The sequence below is a fragment of the Choloepus didactylus genome, chromosome 27 (assembly GCF_015220235.1).
Source record: "Choloepus didactylus isolate mChoDid1 chromosome 27, mChoDid1.pri, whole genome shotgun sequence".
NCBI lineage: Eukaryota > Metazoa > Chordata > Mammalia > Pilosa > Megalonychidae > Choloepus > Choloepus didactylus.
The window spans coordinates 1,202,839-1,226,754 of record NC_051333.1 but is presented as its reverse complement, the minus strand read 5'-3'; the positions used below and the strand labels follow the sequence as shown (position 1 = coordinate 1,226,754).

Sequence of the window (23,916 nt, the reverse complement as noted above, 5' to 3'; positions counted from 1 at the left end):
GAAGCACAGCTGCGAGAGAAAAGCCAGGAGAGACAGAAGCCCAGAGACATTTTGGAGAAAACCATTTGGAAACCAGAACCCAGGAGCAAAGAACCAGAAGACTCCAGCCATGTGCCTTCCCAGCTGACAGGTTTACTGGATGCCATCAACATTTCTTCAGTGAAGGTATCCTCTTGTTAATGCCTTACTTTGGACACTTTTATGGCCTTAGAACTGTAAATTTGTAACCTGATAAATCCCCTTTATAAAAACCAGTTCATTTTTGGTATTTTGCATAATGGCAGCTTTAGCAAACCAGAACACAGGGCTTTGAGGATGTTCTGTATCTGTGTATGAGGGAAGTTATATGGGTGCTGACAAGCAAATATTCATTAAGCCACATGCTAAAAATTTGTTCACTTTCTCTTACTGAAATTAGACATGTATGCAAAAGAAAACAGATGAACATAATAAATATCAATGAATGCATCCCACAGAATAAAAAGTAGAACATAACAATCTTAGAAGTCCATTATGAACCTCACAGATTGAAAATCACATTCTGTTCTTTAGAGGAAATCTTTACCCCCAGTCTTTTTACGCAGTCCCTTTTTTTTCTTCTTCACGGTTTGACACCTCATATATTATCTATTTATCATAAATATAGTTTTTTCCTGATTTTGAAATTATATGAATGGAATCATTCTGTCAGTGTGCTTTTTTTTTCCCCTCCTGTGGATTTTTTTTGAAGATTTTTTGAGATGAATGTATCACGTATTACCATCCTTCATTAGCTGTTTACTAAATGTATCTCTAAATAATTAATATCTGGGGATGACATTAGGCAATAAAAATATTTTACATTTTTTATTATCTTTTGTGATGCATGGGTTATTTAGTATTTTGTAATTTAGCCTCTGAACACAGCTTTTAATTTTTTTCCACATATACTCCATTATTGATTAATACCTTGATTGCATTCCTTGTTTTATTTTAATAACTTGTTACACTCTAAGCAAATTGAAGATACATTTTATGATCATATAAAATATTCTGTTTTTGTAAATATTCAGTTCATGTTTAATGTAAGCATCCTGCAGTTGTCTTCAGTTTTATATGTATCTATCATGACAGATTTGTCAATCATGGTATGTGACTCCAGTGGAATTTACCAATTTTATATTTGCAGTTTCTACTAATTCTGAGATGCCAATATGGAAATATCCAGTGTATTTAATGATTTATCTCTTTATCCTTGAAATTCTCAAATTTTTGCTTTATATAATGAGTCAGTATTATAAATTATATATTATAAGATGTTTATACAAATTTATAAAATATATTTATATATTTACAAATATATACAATATATAAAATATCTTCTTGGTGATGCTTTCTCCCATAAAAATATTTTTTCTGATATAAATACATATTTACATGCCTTTAAGAATTAGTATATATTTTCTGAAACTTTTAGATATTTCTGGAATGTTATATTTTAAATATGTGTCTTGTATCATTATTTTTGGATATTTTTTAATACATCAAAATTGCTGACTTCTAATTTGAACATTTCTTCCATACCCAGTTCATGAGATAGATGACATACGTGGGTTTAAATACATTCTCTTTTTATGAGTGTGTGCTTTTGTTTCCCTGACTTGTTGCTTAACAGTTTCTTTTAAACATTCTATTGATTATTTTTTTCACTTTCCAAATTTCCATTCTTCACATTTCTAAAATATATACTCTGATTCTGTTAGTGTTTAAGCTCAAAATTACAACGACTTATTTAACACATCAGAGTACAGAATTATCACCTTCTCTCTTCTACTGGAAAATATAAGGGATTTAAATGTTAATTAATTTGCCCGTCTCATTTTACGTGATACTGAAGATATATGTAGTAATTCCATCATTCTGTCTCCAAAAGGAGTATTAATATATTATACAGATAATGAGCAGTTGTGTTAATCCACAAATGTATCCCTCTCAGACCATCATTCTTTTTTTCAGAGCAGAATATTCACCTGGGAACATTTTCCTTCGACCTTAAATATAATCTTTCGAGCACTATTTTGTACAGATTGTCTTTTCACTAACACCCAAAGGCCCCACGAACAAGTTATATTCACTTCTTAATTAAAATTTAATAAATTTAAATAAAATTTAAAAACTTAAATCCGAAGCAGGTGGATTAAAGAATAAGTCACTGGCTGGACAACTCCAAGGGCTCAGGGTGGTGCGTTGTCTCAGGTGACCACGGAAATCTGGGTGCGTCCCCTTTAAGAGGAACTCTGGCGCTCCAGCACCGCATTTCTCCGTTTCGTCCTCGCGGAGCCGCTGTTCGGTTGCCCTGGAAAATGAGAAAGGCGTACAGGGCCTGGTTGGATGAAAGGCATAAACTACATTACCCAGAAGTCTATGGTCAGCAAATGGCGGCCGGCATTGAGCAAATGACAGCACAGAAGATGGGCGTGCTCGGCTGCCCGTGCGTCAGGGCGGGACTTCCGGCGTTGGCGTCGTGGGCGTCCTTTCCCTACGCCGAGTGTGTTTACTGGGGCCGTGGAGGCCCCGGGCGCTGGGCCCAGGCGTTTCCGAGGTGCCTCCCCGGGACCGAGCAGGGAGGGACAGATGCAGGGACGGGACCTTCCTCCGCGCTTTTGTTACGAGCCGCGACGCCAGGCCTGGGGCGGAGGGGCTCCCGCGGGGTGTCCTCCGCACCCGCCCTGTCTCCCTGCGGCCCCCGGAGGCGGCTCCCCGAGTCCTGGGCGCATTCCCCACGGGGCGTCTGGGGCTCGGAGCGCGGCAGTCAGCCCGAGGCCACCCCGCCCAGTGGCGGGGCGGGGACTCGACTGAGTCGGCGGAGCCCTCTCTTTTCCCCCGCCCCTCACGGCCCCGCTCTGCCCACCGGATCCCATGGCAGCGACCGCGCTGACGGACCCGGAGCAGGTGAGTGGAGCCTCCTTCAGGTTGTTCCCCACAGGGACGTAGGGGATGGTGTGTCCTGGGACGCTTCCCCTTCACCTCTGCTGCCCCTTGGGGGTACATGCGTGGAGGGCGGTCACTCCGGAGGTCATGTGGAGAGGCTCCCGTCCCAGCAATCAGTGGGTTGAGGAGGGGAAGGATTTCCAAGGCACAGGAATGATCATGCAGATGCTTGAAGTGAGGATGGGTTGGACTGCTCAGGGGAACCACGTTCTCCGTAATGTCTGATGGGAACAGACCGCGGAGCAGCAACGATCAAGCCTGGAATGGCGGACGGTGGTGGGAGCCATGGAGGGTTTGGAACAGAGAAGGGAGGTGTTCTGATTCAGGTCTTAACAGGCTACCTCTGACTGCAGAGTGGAGAAAAAATTGAGGAGTTTGGGGTGGACGGGGAGACAAGGAGAGAGGCTACTGTAGTAGTCCAGGTGAGTGTTGGTGAGCAGACCAGAGTGGTGGCAAGGGAGGGTAGTAAAATGGATGGATTTTGTATCTGTTTTTTAAGTAGGGGTGGCCAGGTTTTCTGATGAGAGATAATGATATCCTAGCATTCTTTGCTTGTCTTTCGGCACTTGAATTTGGGGGCCCTGGAGGGGGTTTGTTCTAGTTCAGGGTCCTCAATCTAGGCAAAGGGATATATTGAGAGATTCCAATTTCTGGCATCTCATGGGAGGAGGACTGGAAGTGTATATTAGGCCCAGGAACAGGCATGTTCTAATACTTGGAGGAAAGATTGGGTTGGGAGTGCTCAGGGAACCAAGGGTCTTAAATATGTCTGTTGGGAACAGAGAGCAGAGGGCAGGAGTCAGGCAAGAATGGAGCCTGAGGAGATGGGCCTCTCTTCTAAGGGTGGTGACAGCTGTGGAAGATTTGGAGCAGAGGAGGGTGGAGAGCTGACTCAGGTCTTATTGGGCTCCTCTGGCTGCTCTTTGGTGGAAAATGGATTGTGGGTGTGAGGGAGGATGTCACAGAACCAGTCCATGGGACTGTTGATGATGGCTCGTCCAGAGGGAGAGCTGTGGAGGTGGGAGAAGTGGTTAGATTTTCCATCTACTTTTTAAGTAGGGTAACTGGATTTCCTGATGTGAAGGGTGAATAAGAGAAAGGGAAGAGTCATGAATGACTGCAAGATTTTTTTACTTTGGTAGAATGATGGAAGTATCATCAGCTGAGATGGAAAAGTTTGTGGGAGGTATAAATTTCAGGGGCTATATCAAGAATTAAATTTTGACTGTGTTGAGTTTAAGAAGTCTCAGACACTCCTTAATTGAGGCATCCTGCTGCATACACAGGTTTAAATTCTAAAAAGAGAGTTTCAGGTTGCAGAAGTCCAAAAGGTGGAGGCCAGTGTATGGATTGGGTTGGAGCTGTGGATTAAATTTAGGAAGGGGTATCTTCAGGTTATGGTAGCAATGCCATTAGACAATAAGAAAGGTGAAATTGGGGGCTGAGGACTGGATCTCTTGTTTACAGGCACTTGGGTAGGGGAGGAAGGTGTCACAGACAGCATGCAGAGTGGCCTGGGTGATGCCATGGAGGTGCATGAGGTGTTTGTCAAGGGGATCCCAGATGTGAGGAAGGGGCTTTCCAAAGAGTAATGAGCATGTTGGGACCTCAAGGCCCTAGAGCTGGGGTCCTCTGGGGAGAAGCTGGGCTAAAGTTTAGATGTCTGGTAGGCAGCATGAGTTGTTTGACACCAGAATTGGCTGGCAGGAGAGCATCTGGGACCGTGCATGCCAGATCCGTAGCTTAGATGGCGTCTACCTGCACTTCTGAGTTGGGAGGCTGGGGAGGAGACTGAGTAGGGGGTGGATGTGTGAGTGGATGGTCTGGGGGCCCTGGGAGAGATGCTTCCTGTTCGCTCACTGTCCCCATTGTGGCAGGGTGGAATGACCTTCGAGGATGTTTTCGTGTACTTCTCCCGGGAGGAGTGGGGACTCCTTTGTGAGGCTCAGAGACGCCTGTACCGTGATGTGATGCTGGAGAATTTTGCACTTGTGGCCTCGCTGGGTAAGTTCCTGTTTTAGTTATCTGTTACTCTATGGCAAATGACTCCAAAATTTAGTGGCTTCAAACAACAAAAATTTATTGTCTTTCAGGTTCAGTAGGTCAAGAATCTAGTCATAGCTTACCTGGGGACTTTTGGCTCAAAGGTCTTTCATGAGGTTGCAGAAAAGCTGTTGACAAGGCTGTGGTCTTATCTGAAGGCCCCCCTCAGGAAGAATCCATTTACAAGCTCACTTGTAAGATTTAGTTATTTGCAAGATTTAGTTTCTTGTAGTCTGTTAGACTGTGAGCATTAGTTCCTTGCTGGCTATTGGACAGAGGCTGCCCTCATTTCCTTGTCATGTTGTCACTTTCCGTAGTATACTTCATAGCATGAAAGCTGGCTTTCCTCTGAGCAAGTGAGCAAGAGAGAGTGCCCAGAACAGAATCCAGTCTTTTTGTAACATAATCTTGAAAGGGACAGCCTATCATTTTTGCCATATTCTGTTCCTTAGGTGAGTCAGTCAGTTCAGCCTATAGTCAAGGAAGGAGGCTGACACAGGACAGGAATAACAGGAGGTAGAGATTACTGGGGGCCATCTTACAGGCTGCTTTGCTTATCCCCTCCCACATACTCCATCCTTGGTGGGGTTTTGTTTTCCCCTTTCCCCAGGGGTAACTGTTCTTCCCACAACCCAATCAAGAGGACTTCTCTGTCCCTTTTAAATCTCCCTGGTATAGGTACTGTGGGTGCCAGGGCTCAGCCATGTGCAGTGTCCCCTCACTCCCTGTTGCCCCAAAGCCATGCAGGAAAGGGTTGGGGGCTCACGGGGTTTGCAGTCTGCTCAATGGATCCTACACAGTTTGTGCTCCCTGGCCAGGTGACTGTCCAGAGCCATGGTACCTCTGTACCCCAGGTCTGTGGCCGTCTTCTAACCGACAGTCTCTGGGGCCTGACTGTGTGGTCAATGCTTGTGGAGGCCACAGGGCTGTTCTGTTAGATCCCCTTGGAGAGTTTTTTTTTTTGTTTTTTTTTTTTAACATTTAGTTTTATTCTCTGTGGGATGGGTCAGCATGGGCCAGTCCTGGTCACTCACCTATCCTGCCTTGGGATTTTCATCTGACAAGGCAGACATGATTCCAGCTACAGCAAGAGAGGGCCAGGGAGGGCCTGTCCTGCCGAGTGGGACCCGGGGGAGGGCGTCAGTCCAGGACTCCGTTCAGATCATACCCTCTAATCTATGTTCACCATTGTTTTGTTGCCTAGGGTAATAGCGATTCTTCATTTTTGTCTTTCCTTCCACATTCTTGACACTTTGGCTACTTCTCATTTCTCTGCTGTCTTCCATTCTTTGGCTGTTCTGCCACTTCTCTGGCCTCCAAGTCTCGCCTGTTCTTCTCTGCTCCCTCTGCAGTGCTCTACAATATTGGCCTACATTTAATGTGTCATGAGATATACGCATATCCTTAAATAGTCCCTGAAAACCAGTTATTTACTCACAATCAGATTGTCCTGGGCCTGGACATGCTTTTCAGCCAGACCTTATCTGAAACCAGCAGGCAAGGCCCTGCTGAAACCTGTTTGCAGAGGACTGACTTGGAGACCTCGCTTCTACTGCCCAACTGTATACCATCATTGTGTCTTTACCCACTGTTAGGGTTCCCCATTCTGTGATCTTTACAGGCCCAGTATTGACAATGGACTCTTCTTCTCTATCTTAGTTTGCCAGGCTGTTATGAGAAACACCACACCATTGGTTGGCTTAAACAATGAGCATTTATTGGCTCGTGGTTTTGAGGCTAGAAGTCTTCCAAAATCAAGATATCAGAAAGACTTGCTTTCTCCTGGAGTCTGTATGTTCTGGTGCTGGCTGTTGGCAATCCTTGGGTTCCTTGGCTTATATCTCTGCCTCCAGTCACATGGCAGTGTCTTCTCCTTTCTGGCTTTTATGACTTTAAAAGGTCTCCGGTAATCCAGATGAAAGCTCACCCTGGTTCCGTTCACCACATCTTAAGTAAAAATAACATCTTCAAAAGGTCCTATTTATAATGGGTTCACACCCTCAGGGATGCAGATTAAGATTAACAACATGCATGTGTTAATCTTCAACCTACCACACTCTCCCTGAACCCATCCTGGCAGCAATCTCATGGACTCATTCCTTGAAACATCACAAACACATTTGTGATGGGGCTTCTGCTTCCCACCAAAGTCAACATGCACTTCACTAGCATTTCTCTGCTTTCAGGTTGTTGGCGTGAAGCAGAGGAAGACAAGGTGTCTTCTGAGCAGGATGTTTCTGTAGAAGAGCATTCACTGGTCAGGACACCTGAGTCAGGTCAATTCATCCAGAAGGCCCACCCTTGTGAGATGTGTGACCCAATCTTGAAAGACGTTTTGCACCTTGCTGAGCACCAGGGTTCACAACCCATGCAGAAACCATACTTACGTGAGCCACGTGGGAGAGATTTCTCATTCAGTGAAAACTCTTATCAGCAGCAGAAGCAACATAGTGCAGAGACTCCCTTCAGAGAGAATGATGGCATGGCCTCATTTGTGAAGGATTGTACAGTTTATACGTCAGGGAGGCCCCTTATGTGCAGGGAGGAAGGAAGAGACTTCTCAGAAAGCTCCAGCCTCTGCCAGCACCAGACCACTGACAATGAGGTAAACCCATACAGAAGGACCGAGTGCAGGGAGTCCTTACCGCACAGCTACCATCTTGGGCAACACCAGGGAGAATATGCTGGACAGATCCTTTTCAAGTGCAGTGACTATGGGGAAGTTTTCCTAAAGACCTTCACTCTCCTTGACAACCAGATAGCTCATTCTGAAGGGAAACCCTTTGGATGCCTAATGTGTAGAAATGTCTTCAAGGAGAAATCAGATCTTATTAAACATAGAAAAACTCACAGTGAAGAAACATCTCATGTGTGTAAGGATTGTGGAAAGGACTTCATTCACCTGTCCCACCTGAGAATGCACCAGAAATTTCACCCTAGGAAAAGATATTACACATGCAGCGAATGTGGAAAGGCTTTCAGTCGCAAAGACACACTCGTTCAGCACCAGAGAATTCACACTGGAGAAAGGTCTTTTGACTGCAGCGAATGTGGAAAAGCCTACAGCAGAAGCTCCCACCTTGTTCAGCACCAGAGAATTCACACTGGAGAAAGGCCTTATAAGTGCAGTGAATGTGGGAAAGCCTTTAGCCGCAAAGACACACTTGTACAGCATCAGAGATTTCATACTGGAGAAAGGCCTTATGAATGTAGTGAATGTGGGAAATTCTTTAGCCAAAGCTCCCATCTTATTGAGCACTGGAGAATTCACACAGGGGCAAGACCTTACGAATGCATTGAATGTGGGAAGTTCTTTAGCCATAACTCCAGCCTCATTAAACATCGGAGAGTCCACACAGGAGCAAGGTCTTATGTGTGCAGCAAATGTGGGAAAGCGTTCGGCTGCAAAGATACACTTGTTCAGCATCAGATAATTCACACTGGAGCAAGGCCATATGAGTGCAGAGAATGTGGGAAAGCCTTCAGCCGCAAAGACACACTTGTTCAGCACCAGAAAATACACACTGGAGAAAGGCCTTATGAGTGTGGTGAATGTGGGAAATTCTTTAGCCATAGCTCCAACCTTATTGTGCACCAGAGAATTCACACTGGAGCAAAGCCTTATGAGTGTAGTGAATGTGGGAAATGCTTTAGCCATAACTCCAGCCTCATTCTACACCAGAGGGTTCACACTGGTGCAAGACCTTATGTTTGCAGTGACTGTGGGAAAGCCTACATCAGTAGCTCCCACCTTGTTCAACACAAGAAAGTTCACACTGGAGCAAGGCCTTACGAGTGCAGTGAATGTGGAAAATTCTTTAGCCGCAACTCTAGTCTCATTTTACACCAGAGAGTTCACACTGGAGAAAAGCCTTACATATGCAGTGTATGTGGGAAAGCCTACAGCAGAAACTCCCATCTCCTTCGGCACATGAAAGTTCATTCTGGAGAAAGACCTACTGAGTGCAATAATTTTCATGACCCTTTAGGTGCATCTCTTAAATTTGTTTAGCACCAGAAAGGTCGCACTAGAGAAAGGCCTTATGCTGTCTCCTCATTCAACATAACAGGATTCACAACAGAGACAAGCTCTGTGAGCATCCCTTTTGAGGGAGCCATCAGTCAGCAGGTGAACCTTGTACATACATATGCCAACATTGAGGAGAGTTCCACTGAGAACCACATATATGGGAAGCTTTTATGAGGTGAATTGCATTTTACAAACTGCTCAGGGCTCTGGACAGTTATATCACTGTCACTGCCTGTGGTGGAGGTCATCTCATTAACAGCTGTCAGGGTCCCACAGTGTGTATCCATCATCTCAATATGCTCAGGAAAGTTAAACCTCTGTGCTCTCTCCTCTTCACTGGAGGGAATCATGAGTGTTCTGAGCCCATTGCGGGGTGGGAGCGGTGTATTCATTTCTTTCCTTATGACTGGTTTCTGAGGCCATGACCTAGCTCTGACCAAAAAGATGTGAGCTTGGTTCTTCTGGGGTTTCCACAGGTTTCCCTTCTTCACAGACAATGCTGATGGTATATGTGATAGCTGTGATTTGTCTTGCCTCCATATCCCTAGCCTTGGAACTGCCTGCCCCACACTGCTCTGGTTTGTACAGTGACGAAGGTCTTTTATGTAAGCCTTCACTCTTGGGGGTTCTGTTCACTGTGTGGAATGGATTGAAAAAAGATTGGGTTCTGGCAGCATGAAGGAGGAAACATCTTTTGTGGAGTCCCCCAACTTTATGTATCTCAGAGGGGATAGTAGGATGGCAGAGAATAGTTTTCAATCTAGTTTGACTTAATTTGCATTTTTGCCCTAAATCTGCTAGGAAAGACTGAAGATGTTTGTGTGCCTAATTCTCTGGCCTCAATGTCAGGATTTCCTGTGAGCCCAGAGTTCATCCTGAGGAAGTGATAGTGTGACAACCTCCACTGTTTCTGAGAGCAGCACAAGTTGGGCCTCTTGTTCCCAAGAAATGCCCCACATTCCCCAGTACTGTTGATGGATAGCAGTCTCCTGGAAATACACAGGAGCCAGTCTGCTGACAGAATGCAGTAGGCAAGTGTCATTGGCTCTAAACTACAGGGCAAGGTGGGAATTATAGTTGGTACAGAAATACTAGGTACAGAGATATTGAGATAACGCAGTGGGGAAGACTGGCAAAGGGAGGGTATGTATCCATTTTAAAGGGGTATCCACAAATGTCCATGAAATTATGGCTGCATGGATAAGTGTTCAAAAATTCGCCAAATCTGCAGACCTGTCTGCCATGGCCAAGGTTACTATCAGAGCAAATAATCCAAAGGTTTCTTGATTCCTTTAGCCTCCCTGGGCTGTTGACCTTAAGGCCATTGCTGCACAGGCAGGAACCTCATGACTGAGAGAAAGATGCTGTAGTCCAGGGATGGGAATTCTCTGACCCGGCCAGCCTTCCTAGTGACTGAGGTGGACATAGCCTTCACTGCTTTCCAGTTTTAGCTGCCATTGATGTGGCCTTCTAAACTGTGGGGAGAGGGAGATGGTAGAGTCAAAATAGTTGGCAGATCTGATTTTCCAAGAGAAATGGTAGATACGGATTTTTATATGGAACATTTTGTTCTCAACGGTTTTATTGAGGTACGCTTGAAATGAAATAAACCACACATATTTAAAGTGTAAAATTTGACATACTTTGGCATAAGTATATACCTATGAAACTATCACCACAATCAGTGTATATATCCACCACCCAAAAGATTCCTCATGCCCCTTTATAATCCCTTCCTCCCAGTCTTTTTTCACCCTCCTCCTCACACTTCACAAGCAAATGACTGATTTGCTTTATCTCAACATACATTTTTCTAGAATTTTATATAAATGGAATCATATAGCAAGTATTCTTTGGGGGGCTCTGACTTCACTAAGCATAAATATTTTGAGATTAATCCATGTTATTGCATGCATCAATAGTTTGTTCCTTTTTATTGCTATGTAATAGTCCATTTTGTGGATATACCACAATTTTTTTAAAAATCTTTTATTCAGCTGTTAATGGTCATTTGGGTTGTTTTGAATTTTTGCTATTTCAAATAAAGTTGCTGTGAAGATGAGTGCACAAGTTGTAGATGGCCATATGTTTTATTTCTCTTGGATAAATACCTAGGAATGGAATGGTAGAATCATATGGTCAGTGAATGTTTTAAGTTTTTAAAGAAAGGAATATTTGTCCCTTCTCTCTAATTTATTTAATCACTTTGTATCATATGGGCTCAGGGATATTTAGTTTATTCTTCAGGTTGTAATTCATTTATTTTATTGCCAAGATTGAAACAGCTATGGCCAATTGAACTCTTTTAGATTGGCTCTTGTGTCCTTTTTATATGCTTTTGTCTTATTTTTCTTCTTTTCTTCTTTTCTTTTTTTCTATCACTTCTTCACTTTCTTGCACTTCAAGATGTTTCAGGTTCTTGTATTACCCTGACCTAATCCTAGAATCACCCATTTCTCTGAAGCGCCCTGGTTCCTTTTATTATAGAATGAATATATAGAAATCAAGATTTGTTCACTGAGCATTCATAATTGCTGCTGGGGTGTCACTACAGTACAGTGTAAAAAATATAAAATATATGAATTATACTAATCTATGAGTGCACATGTCTATATTTTTCTATGTGTACTAAAATAAATTCATAAATATATTTCTAACTCTAATCCAGTACCACAGGATTCATTCTAGCCTTTCCCATTGCTTATATGTAACTTTCTCTGACATTGAGAAACCTAGATCCTATTATCTACAATTTTTTACTTATTTTTAGGCCTTCTACTATTTTTCAGCAAAGTAGTTTTGTAATAAATAACTTGTAACCTTATGAGAAATGTTCTTACCAATAGACTACAGTGTTGATGTACATTAGCATTTTTTTAACCTTATAGAATCCAGTCAAAACACTTTCTCAATGTTCCTTGCATCATCTCCTTTTTTTCCCCACTCCTAGTTGGACTTTTTGTGTTGTACATTTCTCTGGGTTTGGATGGGTGCAAACAGTTATGTATCCACGCACCACACAAACTTACCTTCATTTAAACAGAATACAGGTGGAGGGAGAGGTAGTTTGGTGGACCTGAAAGGGAATCAATGACTTCTATCAGAATCTTAACCTTTGTCCTATTCTGGACAATATGTCCTGCATATGGATCTGGCTTAAAATTCTAGCAGATTTTCACTCAGTAATGGAATCCCCCAGGTACTCGCCCCACAAACCACTCTAGACACAATTCTCCACACCACAAATGAGCTTTCCCAATGGTCCTGTTACTAACCACCCCAAGATCATTTATTTGGGGGGCAGCAGGAAGAGCATATTGTGAGACATAACAAAACAAAAGAAATACAGATAGCAATGTTTCAGGAGTTTAACATGCAAATTAAACAAATACCCCAAGGACTGAAACTCTTGGCTTAATCCCATCATGCTTTAGGGCCATGATGTTAGGTAACCACCAAGCCCTATTTAGCTGCTGAATACGGAAGGGGGTATGGTGCTATGGTGTACTTGGTGCACACATCTTGCTCTGTGTAGGTAGGTAACACCAACTTACACAGATAGCCAAAATTATTTTGGCCAGTAAGTCCTTTGCATTTCCATATAAATGATAGGATAAACTTGTCAATTTCTGCCCCACAAAAAAAGCCTCCTGAATTTTTGATAGGGATTGCATTGCACATGCTATGTATCAAGATGCCTATTAGGGGAGATTTGCCATTTTAAAAATATAGAGTCTTTCAATACATAATCATGGAATATTTGTTTATTTGGATCATCTTTAATTCTCCATCAATACTGTTTATTTTTCATCATACATATTTTGTACATTGTTCTGGTTTGCTAAAGCTGCTAGAATACCATATACCAGAAATGGATTGGCTTTTATAAAGGGGATTTATTAGGTTACAAATTTACAGTTCTAAGGCCATAAAGGTGTCCAAACTAAGGCATCAACCAGAGGATACCTCCACTGAAGAAAGGCTAATGGTGTCCAGAACACCTGTCATCTGGGAAGGCATATGGCTGGCGTCTGCTGGTCCTTTGCTCCTGAGTTGCATTGTTTTCAGCTTCTGATTCCAGTGGCTTTCTCTTTAAGCATCTGTGGGTTCTCACTTAGCTTCTCCAAGGCAAACTCTGGGCTTCATCTCTTAGCTTAGCATCTCCCAGTGTCTCTTCTGTGCATTTCTAGGCATCTGAGTCTGTGTTGGCTCTGGGCTCTCTCTCCCTGAGCTCTCTTAAGGATTCCAGTAAACTAATTAAGACCCACCTTGAATAGGCGGGGTCACATCTCCATAGAAACAACCTAATCAAAAGACCCACCCAACAATAGGTCTGCCCCTACAAGAGTGGATTAAAAGAACACAGTCTTTTATGGGGTACATAACAGATTCAAACCAGCACATACATATTTATTAAATTTATTCCTATCTTATTCTTCTGATGCTATTGTGAATGGCACTGTTTTCTTAACTTCATTTTCCAAGTGTTGATTGATAATATATAGAAATGCAATTGAATTTTGTATATTAATCTTGTGTCTTGCAACCTGTGGAACCTGTTTGTTAGTTCTGGTAGTTGTGTGTGTGTGTGCATTCTGTATAATTTTCTACATACAAGATCATGTTGTCTATGAATAGACAGTTTTACTTCTTCCTTTCTAATATGTATGCCTTTCATTTCCTTTTCTTGCCTGATTGCATTGGCTAGAACCAATTGAGAAATATATGGAATCTTTGTCAACTTGAAAACTCAACAGCTAACATCATTTTTAAAGGAAAAAGATGGAACTTTTTCCACTTAATATTTGGAATAAGGCAAGGACTCCACTCTTTACCATTTATATCTAGCATTGTTTTTGGGGTACTAGCCAGGGAAATAATAAAGAAAAAGAAGAGTGGAAGATTGTAAAGGAAGAATTAAAACTGGCTTTTTTCAGATAAAATATTGCCTATGAAGAAATTCCTAATATATATGTGAAAAAAATGTAGTAGAATTAATAAATGACTTTATCAGGGTTGAGACTACAAGGTGGATACCAACAGTAACAACAACACACACGCAAAAAAAAAAAAAAAAAAAAAAGGCAGTATGACGATCAGCAAAATGGCAAGGTAAGCAACTCTAAACTTCAGCCCTTCTGCAGAAACATCAAACAACACAAGGACCTATCAAACCTAAGTTTGCCAGAACTCTGGAAAACAGAGGTTTACAGGAACAAAGCAAATACTGAATCAAGAAAAAGGCAACTTTAAAAAGTAGGAAAGTTTTGTGTCATTATTTCTTGTCCTTCCTAATCCCTTCCTGGCTGACCAGCTGATTCGACAGTAGCTCTCTCTACTCCCAGTGTGGGACCCTGGTCCCTGATACAGGGGTAGCAGAGCAGATCTTATTCACAACTTGTATTTTTCTGTTCTAAGCTGTTTGAGGGCTATCCAAAAGACTGACGCAGGGTGATTATATTTGTTTTTCCTAATGTGGATCAATTCAGTGCAGAAAAGGGACCTTTGCTCAAAAACATTGTAAATCAAAATTTAAAAATAACAAAATCACAGCCACTTTTGGCAAAAGTTTCTTGTGATATGAGGTAAACCACCTAAGCCCTGGGAGGAAAAGCTGGGGAGAGGGTTTCTTTGGGAAACTAAGGCAACCAAAAGTGCTTCTATGTACTGGGGAATTTAGAAAGCTACACTTGACCAGGAGCAGTCAGAAAAGACCTGAGGCAACCCTAAGCTTTCATCACTGGCTGATCTCTAGCTTCAATGCAAGCAGTAAATGAAAGCCCAGATAAAGATGTAAACAGCCTGGAATGTTAGTGTGCCAGCATTTGTTTTTGTAACTTTCCGTATGTTTGAACGTGTTTCAAAATAAAATATTTAAAATAAAAGTGCGCCAGCATATAGCAAATCCATGAAGACTGGGAGAAGTTGTTTTGTTTTGATTTTTAGCTCCTTGTCCAAACACTGGCTGAACATAAACTAAGCCATCAACAATCAAGAAAAACAAGCCTTCTTTCACTCCAAATCTTTGTGCAAATTTCCCTTACACTGTCTTTTAGTGGGTTCTACATTGGCAAAAATTTTAAAAATAAAAGACTCAGCTTTAAAAGAGAGAAGCTAACAGTGCAATTTGTGTCCCTCTGAAAATTCCACATGACAACTGTGTCAGTTTGAAACTCTTATGGACCCCAGAAGAGCCATGATCTTTTTTTAAAATTCAGTTTTATTGAGATATATTCACCTACCATACAATCATCCACAGTGTGCAGTTAGTCACAATACCATCAAACAGTTGTGCATTCATCACCACAATCAGTTTTTGAATATTTTAACTACTCCAAAATAAAAATAAAAAGTAAAAAAGAATACCTAAAACATCCCATCCCACCCTGTTTTTTTTTTTTTTATTTAATTTTTGTCCCCATTTTTCTACTCATCTATCCATACACTGGATAAAGGGAATGTGAGCCACAAGGTTTTCACAATCACACAGTCACACCCTGTAAGCTGTATAGTTATACAATCATCTTCAAGAATCAAGGCCACAAGGTTGCAGTTTGACAGTTTCAGGTATTTCCTTCTAGCTGTTCCAAAACACTAAAAATTACAAAGGGATATCTATATAGCACGTAAGAATACCCTCCAGAATAACCTCTCAACTGCATGTGAAATCCCTCAACCACTGAAACTTTATTTTGTTTCATTTTACTCCCTCCTTTTGGTCAAGAAGACTTTCTTAATCCCACAATGCCAGTTCCAGGCTCATCCCTGGGAGTCATGTCCTGCATTGCCAGGGAGGTTTACACTCTTGGGAGTCATGTCCCACATAGAGGGGAGGGCAGTGAGTTTATCTGCTGAGTGGGGCTTAGAGAGAGAGAGAAGAGCCATGATCTTTTAATCCAATGTTGTTGGGTGGACCCTTTGGTTAAATGTTTCCATGGAGATGTGACCCCCAACTCTTGGTTATATATAGTGTGGAATGCCATTGCAACTTCTGTGTTTAGTTTCTCTTTTTCATCTGAATTTTTTTAATTAAAAAAATGTTACGACTTCCTTTGGGACTAGTTGAGAAAATTAGGCATCTCATGCTGTTTCTTAGTATACTCTAGTTTATCTCTAACTTTCCATCATTTTCAATGTTGAAAGAACAATTGCATACTGCACAGTTTCAAAAGGAATTAGATTCATTTAATAAATACCAACTTGTAAGAAAATTCATTACAAAATTTCCGCTTGTGTTTTCGTATTAAAATATACACCAAAAATAGACAAAAGCAGCCACCACAAAAATGGAAATGATTGTTTCCTTCTTCACAAGTCTGAACTCAGAACTAAGGGTAAACAGAAATCAGACTTTTGAAAGGGTTGCAAATTTGTGAATTAATAATAAATTGGATTTGATATTGCTCTCTGCCCCCCCCCCCCCAAAAAAGTGAACTTCCTATTGGCTGCAAGGGAGAGTTGTAGTGGAAATGCAGTCTCCTCAAACGAAGCAGAGCTGACCTTATATAAGCTTTTGTGTGCCTGGCATTCAGGGACTGGCGGCCTTGAGCGGCCGGGATTGATGGACACTCAGCTCTGTTAGTGTCGTCACTGTTGCTGTCCATCTGACCTTCTGACTTTCAGAGGCACGAGCCCTGCAGTTAGGCACTTGCTGATTGGCTAATGCCTAGGAGCCTGGGTCTGCCACTGATTGGCTGAGTTTTAGAAACTTGGGCCTATCATTGATTTGCTAACTCTCAGTCGCTTAGTTATTGAGGTAAGGCCACCGTCCTTGTCTGCCTGACTTTGCAGCATATGCTCATCTAAAGTTATCTCTAGAAAATGATGTTTACCTGCTCACCACTTTGGACTTTAGCCAAAAAAAAAAACAGTCCTTTGTTTCTTAACTATGAAAAATAAGTACTTAAATTCCTAGTAACTCCTTTTGTTCTTCCGGCAGCCAAAACTGCAAGAGAGACTGTAAGGCATTGTCCACATCTTTACTTGTGGGGATACGATTTTCAGATAGTATTGGCAGTTTGGTGATCTTACCACCAATTATAGCTAGTGAAAAATAGTTGTGATACTAACCTTTGTAATTGATTATAGAAAGCTGAATATAGGATATTTAAGGCACTCTGGCAAAGTCACTAAATCCAGGACACACCCAGTCTGTACAGCACAGCTGGCAACCTATTCCTGCTGTGGCCCAGGAACCGCTGATTGTGCCTGAAACCTGGTAGCTGTTCCTTGACCGTTTGTGAGAGAAGTGAATAAACAGCACCCCAGCATCTCTGCTCATTTTTACCTTTCTGGGAACTCTTTAGAAATATTCTCTTTATTTCTGCATCCAAGCTCCTAATGCCCAAGAATCCCATTTTGAAGACAAAACACTTGAGTGCAACAAGGTTCCAGCACAGCCAGGGACTGATTCTCTGACTTCTCAGACTTCATTGTCTCCTGCTCAAAGTTCTCTGAGATCTTAACTTTTTTTCACCTGTCACAGACACGTTTCCCTCGAGCTATTTCTGCCACTCTCTTTGAATAATGAATAATCATTATTAACAGCTTTTGGTAGTTTCCATTTCACAACTTTCTTTTCAGAAATAATCTCAACTCCCTGTGCTGACGCTATGGGTATAATTGCAGGTGAAATGATAAACCGTGTCGCAGTAAGGGGTTGAGATCATGGAATCCCAAACCTTTATCTCAGGGATGACATGCCCCCGTTGCTCAACATTGCTCCAAATTGGATGTTGTAAGTCACTCTTCTCTTCAAGTGGGTTTCACAGAATCATGAAAGAAATTTAAAATATCTCAGATAGATTAATAAATGTTATCTGAATAAAACACTGTTGCTTGCTGGGTGGGAACACATTCACTGACTATTCAGGCAGGAAAGATGTTTCTGTGGGAACCAGAGGCACAACGTCACCCCTTCTGCCGACTCCACTGCCTCCGGATAGCCCGCCTCCAGCTTCCCCGCCACGGCCCTTTCTGAAGTCTTTTCTTGTCCTTGACGGAACATACTCATAAAACTGACTAAAGCTTCAGTCGACATGTACTTGAAAAGCAGCAATCTAACGACAGCGGTGAGTGGACGCAGAGTACCACTGTGCCATAGGTCCATTTCGATGTGTAGCCTTTGGGAAATCGTGCTTCACGGAGTTTGAAATGCTGGGTCTCTAAACATTTCCGTGATGGGTCTATACCTCACGCCAAGGAACTCTGGGTACTTCCCGTTTAACCGCAAACGAGGCCCTGCCTCGTCCTTGGAGCTTCGGTCTCCGGTTCCCAGCACCCCTTGCGGTGCCGCTTGGCCTTCCGGAAGTCAGAAGAGACTCTTCCAGACTAGACGGGAGACGCCGTCAGAACTACATTACCCAGAAGGTGTTGCGGCGGCGAGCCGAGCCAATGAAAGCTTAGGGTAGATCCGTTTCCCGGCTGCGTGCGAGTCAAATGGGGCCGGGCTTCCGGGGTCTGTCTCGGGCGCACTTTCGCCTTTGAGTTCTGGTCTGCCCGGCAGTTCAGTTTCCTCAGTGCTGACTCGGGCCTTGGAAGACAAGCCATGGAAGGACTGTCCTGGAAGGAGCCATGGAGGCTGTTCTCAGTGTCGGCGGTGACCCTCACCTAGGGCAGGGAATGGCGCCCCGCCCGGTCGTCCTCGGCTCCAGGCCTGCTTCGCTCACGCTCCCGGCTCAGGTGAATGCTGCGTCTCCCAGGCTCTCCCCCGCCCTTTCTCCCTCCTCAGAGTCCTACGGCCCTGACTATGAGACCCCCCCTCCCGTCGCGGCAGTCTAGGGCCTTTTGTCCAGGACAGTGGAGCGTTCTGGATGGAATCCCCGTTTCTGACAGCCAGTGTAATGAGGGTTGGGAGGGGGTTACGAGGCAGGGGCCGGCATGGACAAAGGCTTGCACTACTGAGCTGGAGGCGTTGAGAAGACGAGGACTGTATTGTGTCTGCAGGGGCTAGAATGAGAGGTGTTTCGCCTGGAATGGCAGCCTGAACAGCTGCAATCCACGAACAGGCGGGGGTGGGTGGATGGGAAGGGCATGGCCCGAGTTAGAAGTTTAAACATTGGGAAGAACAGAATGGGAAATGAAGGCAGGAAGATGGATGAGGTCACTGCAGTAGACTCCAGGAGTGTTGTGATAAGGGCTGGACCAGAGAGGTGGAAATAGAGGGCAGATGTGATCAGATTCTAGGTAGACATTAAAAACAAAGTTGACAGGACTTCCTGCTGCATCAAATATGGCTGTGAACAAAAATAGGGCGTGAAGGACCATTCCAAGTTTCTGTTTTTTTGTTGTTTTGTTTTGTTTGCTTTTGTTTGTTGTTTTTTTGCCTCAACATCTGAAAGGATGGAGGTAGAGAAGTTGGAGTGAAGAGCAGGTTGGAGGAAGATCAGGAGTTGGATTTTGACATGATTCAGAGACATCTTAAGATGGAGCTTCCGGAAGATATTGCATCACATGGGCAGTGGACATGGAGGCTGGGGAAAGGAGCTGGGCAGGAGATGTCAGTGTGGTGGAGGTTGGGGAACTAGACGAGTTCATGGTCTATGGATCACATGTAGAAAGGGATGTGGTAAAATTATTTAAGGTAGGCACTGTGGTGAGGAAAGGGAGGCATGAAGCTGTAGTGCAGGGCATTGGGGGAGGGGCATCCCTGATGCTGTCTTCAGAGAGGAGGAGACCTGTTGAAGGAAAGATTCTGGCCCATGTTTGTAGAAGGACAGGTGCAGATGGGGTGAAAAGCCAGCTTGGGATGGACAGTGAGGTGTGAGGTACTGTGGATTCTTTACCCTGCAGGCTTAGCAGACCCTTGGGGCCACTCTCTCTAGAGCAACAGAAAAAGTAAGCCAGGCTAGTGGGGCAGTCGGGTTCCAGACCAGGGCACTGCTGCCTCAGTTCCCACCCCATTCATGGTAAAAAAGATGATCAACTGTTCCAGTCAAGGACCTTCAGAAAGCTTGTCTTCAGAGGATTATGTAGCAGGCAGTCCTGGTTGCTGAAAAAATTAACATCTCAGCTGTTTGCCTAACCCCTCCCTACATCTTATTAACTTAAAAATGCATGAAACATTTATTTAAACATGAATCAATCTTCCTCTAAATATCTACACATAGAAGGTAAGTAAAAATGAACACTGACTGCAGAGAGGCATTTCATAGTGGGCAAAATTGTTACAATTGCAGAGAATGTGGGAAAGCTTTTGGCCACAAAAATAGGCTTGTTACAGGCCAGAGAATCCACACTGGAGAAAGGCCTTATGAGTGCAGTGAATGTGGGAAAGTCTTCATCAGAAAGTCCCATCTTGCTAATCACCAGAAAATCCATACTGAAAAGAGGCTTTGTGAGTGCTGCTTGTGTGGGGAATTCTTTACACAAAGATCTTGTCATATTGAACACCAAAGAACTCACACGGGACCACAGATTTTTGAGTGCAGCGAATGTGGGAAATTCTTTAAACAAACCTCAAGCCTTTTCAACACAGGTGAGATCACACTGGAGAAAGGCCTTAAGAATGTGGCAAATGTGAGAAATCCTTTTGTCAAAATTCCCACCTCATTTAGCACCAAAAAGTTCACACTGGAATAAAAGGTCTTATGAGTGCTGTGAATGTGGGAAAGGCTTCAGCCAAAGGTCTGTTCTGATCACCAGAAACTTCACAACTCCAATAGGAATTTTCAACACAGCAAATGTGGGAAGATCTTCAACCACATCTCCTCACTTACTGAGCACCGCATGGCCCACACTGAAGAAAGACCTTAATATAAGTGCCACAAGTATGGGGAATTCTTCAGGCATAGCTCTACACTCATTCAACACCAAAAAGTGCACACTAAAAACCTTATGATTGCAGCCATTGAGGATAGACTTCAGCCAAAGTTCTATTCTGATTCAGCACTGGAAGCTACACTCACAGAAGAAAATTATAGGTGCACAGAATGTTGGAAAAATCTTCCTCCAAAAGACCTCATTCAGCACTAATAACTTCAGACTGGAGAAAGACCTTAAGAGTGCAGGCAATGTGCTTTTTGCTTATTCATCATAATAACTCAAAACAGAGTGGTGCTCTGAGATTAGCCTTTCTGAGGGAGTCACCAGCCAGAAATTGAAATTCATGCATTCAAATATCCACACTAGGGCAGTGCCAGGTGTGCTGGGAATTTACATAGCTGCCCAAGGCCTTCTGAGTCCAAAAGGCTTGTCCACTGAATCTTGTGCCCTAGACACCAGGATTTGTGATTTTATAAGTCAGTTTGAGGATGGGTCAGGCGGTATGACAACCTTCAGTACATTTGACAGCAGCATGAGTTGGGTCCCTTGTGCAGCTGTTCCACATTCCCTGGCCCTGTTGAGGGAACAAGGTCTCCCATGAATTGCCCAAGGGCTATGTGCCGTGAAGTCAAGAAGCATGTAGGTATATGTGCCTGGCTCTATGACATATAGATAGGTACCATATTCTGTACAGAAACACTGTACAGATTAATGGAAAGTAAGGGAGACTGCAGCAAACTAGAGAGGATCAGCTCCTTCTAAAGGGGCATCCACAGATGTCCCAGTTTTGAAACCAGAGCTTTGGAGCAGACGCCAGCCACGTGCCTTCCCAGCTAACAGAGGTTTTCCGGACTCCATTGGCCATCCTCCAGTGCAGGTACCCGATTGCTGATGTGTAACCTTGGACACTGTATGGCCTTAAGACTATAACTGTGTAGCCAAATAAACCCCCTTTTTATAAAAGCCAATCCGTCTCTGGTGTTTTGCATTCTGCAGTATTAGCAAACTAGAACAGATAGGAAGAGGGGTGCATATGTATAAGGAAGAAGCACAAGATGTTCATGCTTAAAGAATTCCCAGTTACTTCTTATGGTCCTGTGCACCTGCCTTTGTCATTTACCACCTGACCTCAGGTCTCACCACTGATTCTTTTCCTGATCACTGAGCTCCAGCTTCATAGGCTTCATTGTTGTTTCTCTGACATTTCAATCTGGCTCCTGTTTTAGAAGTTGCACACTTTCTGGAAAGTTCCCACTTTCTGGAATGCTTGTCATCAGACATGCAAGTGGCTTTTCCTCCCACCCAGTTCCTGCCTTTGAAGAAATGCCCCACTTCTAGTGATGTTTTTTTTGCATACAGGATGTGTGCTTGAAACTCAAGATTCTTTCTTCCTCTGTTTTCTGTTTTATTTTCTTTCTACCATGTATTAGCATATTATACACAATATATTTTACTTTTACCTCCTTTATTTTTTGTGTCCCTAACAGGAATTTAATTTCCATGAGGGGAAGTGTTATTGAGTGTTTGGTTTCACTGCAATATCTCTTGCATAAATAGTAGTGCCTTACACATTATAGCTCCCCAATGAAAAAATGGTCAATTAATTGGATTAACTAATTACTATTGTATGTGAAAATATCTTATTTTAAGGAGAGAAGAAAAATCAATCATTACACAATAGCTTTTTAAATGGTTGCCTCTGTCTTAGAATGTTAAAGGCTTAAATTATTCAGGTATGGTGAAGTCAGGTACAGAGACAAGGAGAGGAGAGGTTTAAAACAACATAGGTTTATTCATTACTCACAGTTCCCAATGAAGCATACAGCACTCCATGCAGGCCACCCTGAGCACAGCTGGAAGCAGCACAACCACAATGGGAAAGCAAGAAAACAAAGGGAAACTGGGCTGCAGCCTTTCCTGGAATCTGGGGGGCAGGAGGTGCACTAATAGCTGGGAAGTCAAACATGCAAGTATTGTTTGGTGTTAGAATTTGGTACCCCCACGAAACCTGACAGGGGCCATTGGGCACTGGGGTGAGGAGGACTTAGGGTACCATGTCTCATGGAAGCAGCTGCATGGTTAGCTGTAGCGGTTGGGCCAGTGTGACAGAAAACATCAAAATGGTGTTTTGAACTTGAGAATAGTAATACAGCCTCCATGTAGAATGATTAAATGTGGATTAAAATTAATAGGAGATTGATAGATTAGTCAGATAACAATATATAGGAATACCAAACATTCGAACAGCGCAGTTAAGCTTAAATAGTAGATACATAAAACAATTCATGCCTCAATTCTTTCCAAGAATACTTATAAAAGTTATGCTCTCAAGACTACAGAGGAAGTCTCAATAAATTACAAAAGGATTTGTAGGATATATTCTATGGTTTCAATATAATAACATTAAAATGTGCATAATTTTAAACCATATTTGAAATTTTTCAATATTATGTCAAATAATATGTGTATCAAAGAATAAATTAAACTGGAAATTTCAGAACATTTACAGGGGAATGAATATCAAAGGCCCTATTTACTACTTGAACTTAAGCCTCATCTGCAGATTTTTAATTTCTCCCATTAATGTTGACCAAGACAGCCATAACTTCCCATTAGCTTGATTAAACTTTAGACAAACCTCCCTGACTCCAGTCCCCTTACCCCCCTCTCATCCTGGCCTTTACACTACCCAGGAGCCTAATGGGCTCTTGATTAGGTAGTTCCTTATCTCCCTTTTCCTCCTTCTTGGTCTTTTCAAGATCCAGGTGGCCTAATTACCACAAAGGAAAATATTTTGAACAAAGTCATCCTAATGCAACCTCAGTAAATCACTCAACCATCCCAATTATCAGCCCCCTCACTATCTTCCAGTGCTATTCCACTAACACACCCTAGTCCTTTAAAAGCTTGCTGTTCTTTGTTTCAACAGAGTTGAGTTCTACTCTCTACTACCATGGTAATACCATACCTGTTACACTTTGTCCCGTGCAGTTTTTCTGTGACAATATTTTCTGGAGCCCTGGACCTGATCTCCAGCTACACAGACAGAAGCCCTTGGAGCAGTGACCTCAGACCCAAATACTGGAGCCCCTCTGGGTCTGGGAGGACTC

The 23,916-nt window shown here is 42.9% G+C and overlaps 1 protein-coding gene across 2 annotated transcripts in view; it reads left to right on the top strand.

Annotated features, from left to right (window-relative positions):
• The first annotated feature begins 2,502 nt into the window (after positions 1-2,502).
• Positions 2,503-23,916, top strand: part of ZNF304 (zinc finger protein 304) — a 49,534-nt gene continuing 28,120 nt past the window's right edge. The window contains exons 1-3 of one of the 2 annotated variants that reach the window (XM_037818828.1): positions 2,793-2,931; positions 4,848-4,974; positions 7,200-11,581. In XM_037818828.1, coding sequence (XP_037674756.1) covers positions 2,899-2,931; positions 4,848-4,974; positions 7,200-9,025 — 1,986 coding nt within the window. In that variant the 5' untranslated portion in view covers positions 2,793-2,898 and the 3' untranslated portion in view covers positions 9,026-11,581. Of the gene's footprint in view, positions 2,932-4,847; positions 4,975-7,199; positions 11,582-23,916 lie in introns of those variants that run through there. The other variant, XM_037818829.1, reaches the window with a different exon arrangement.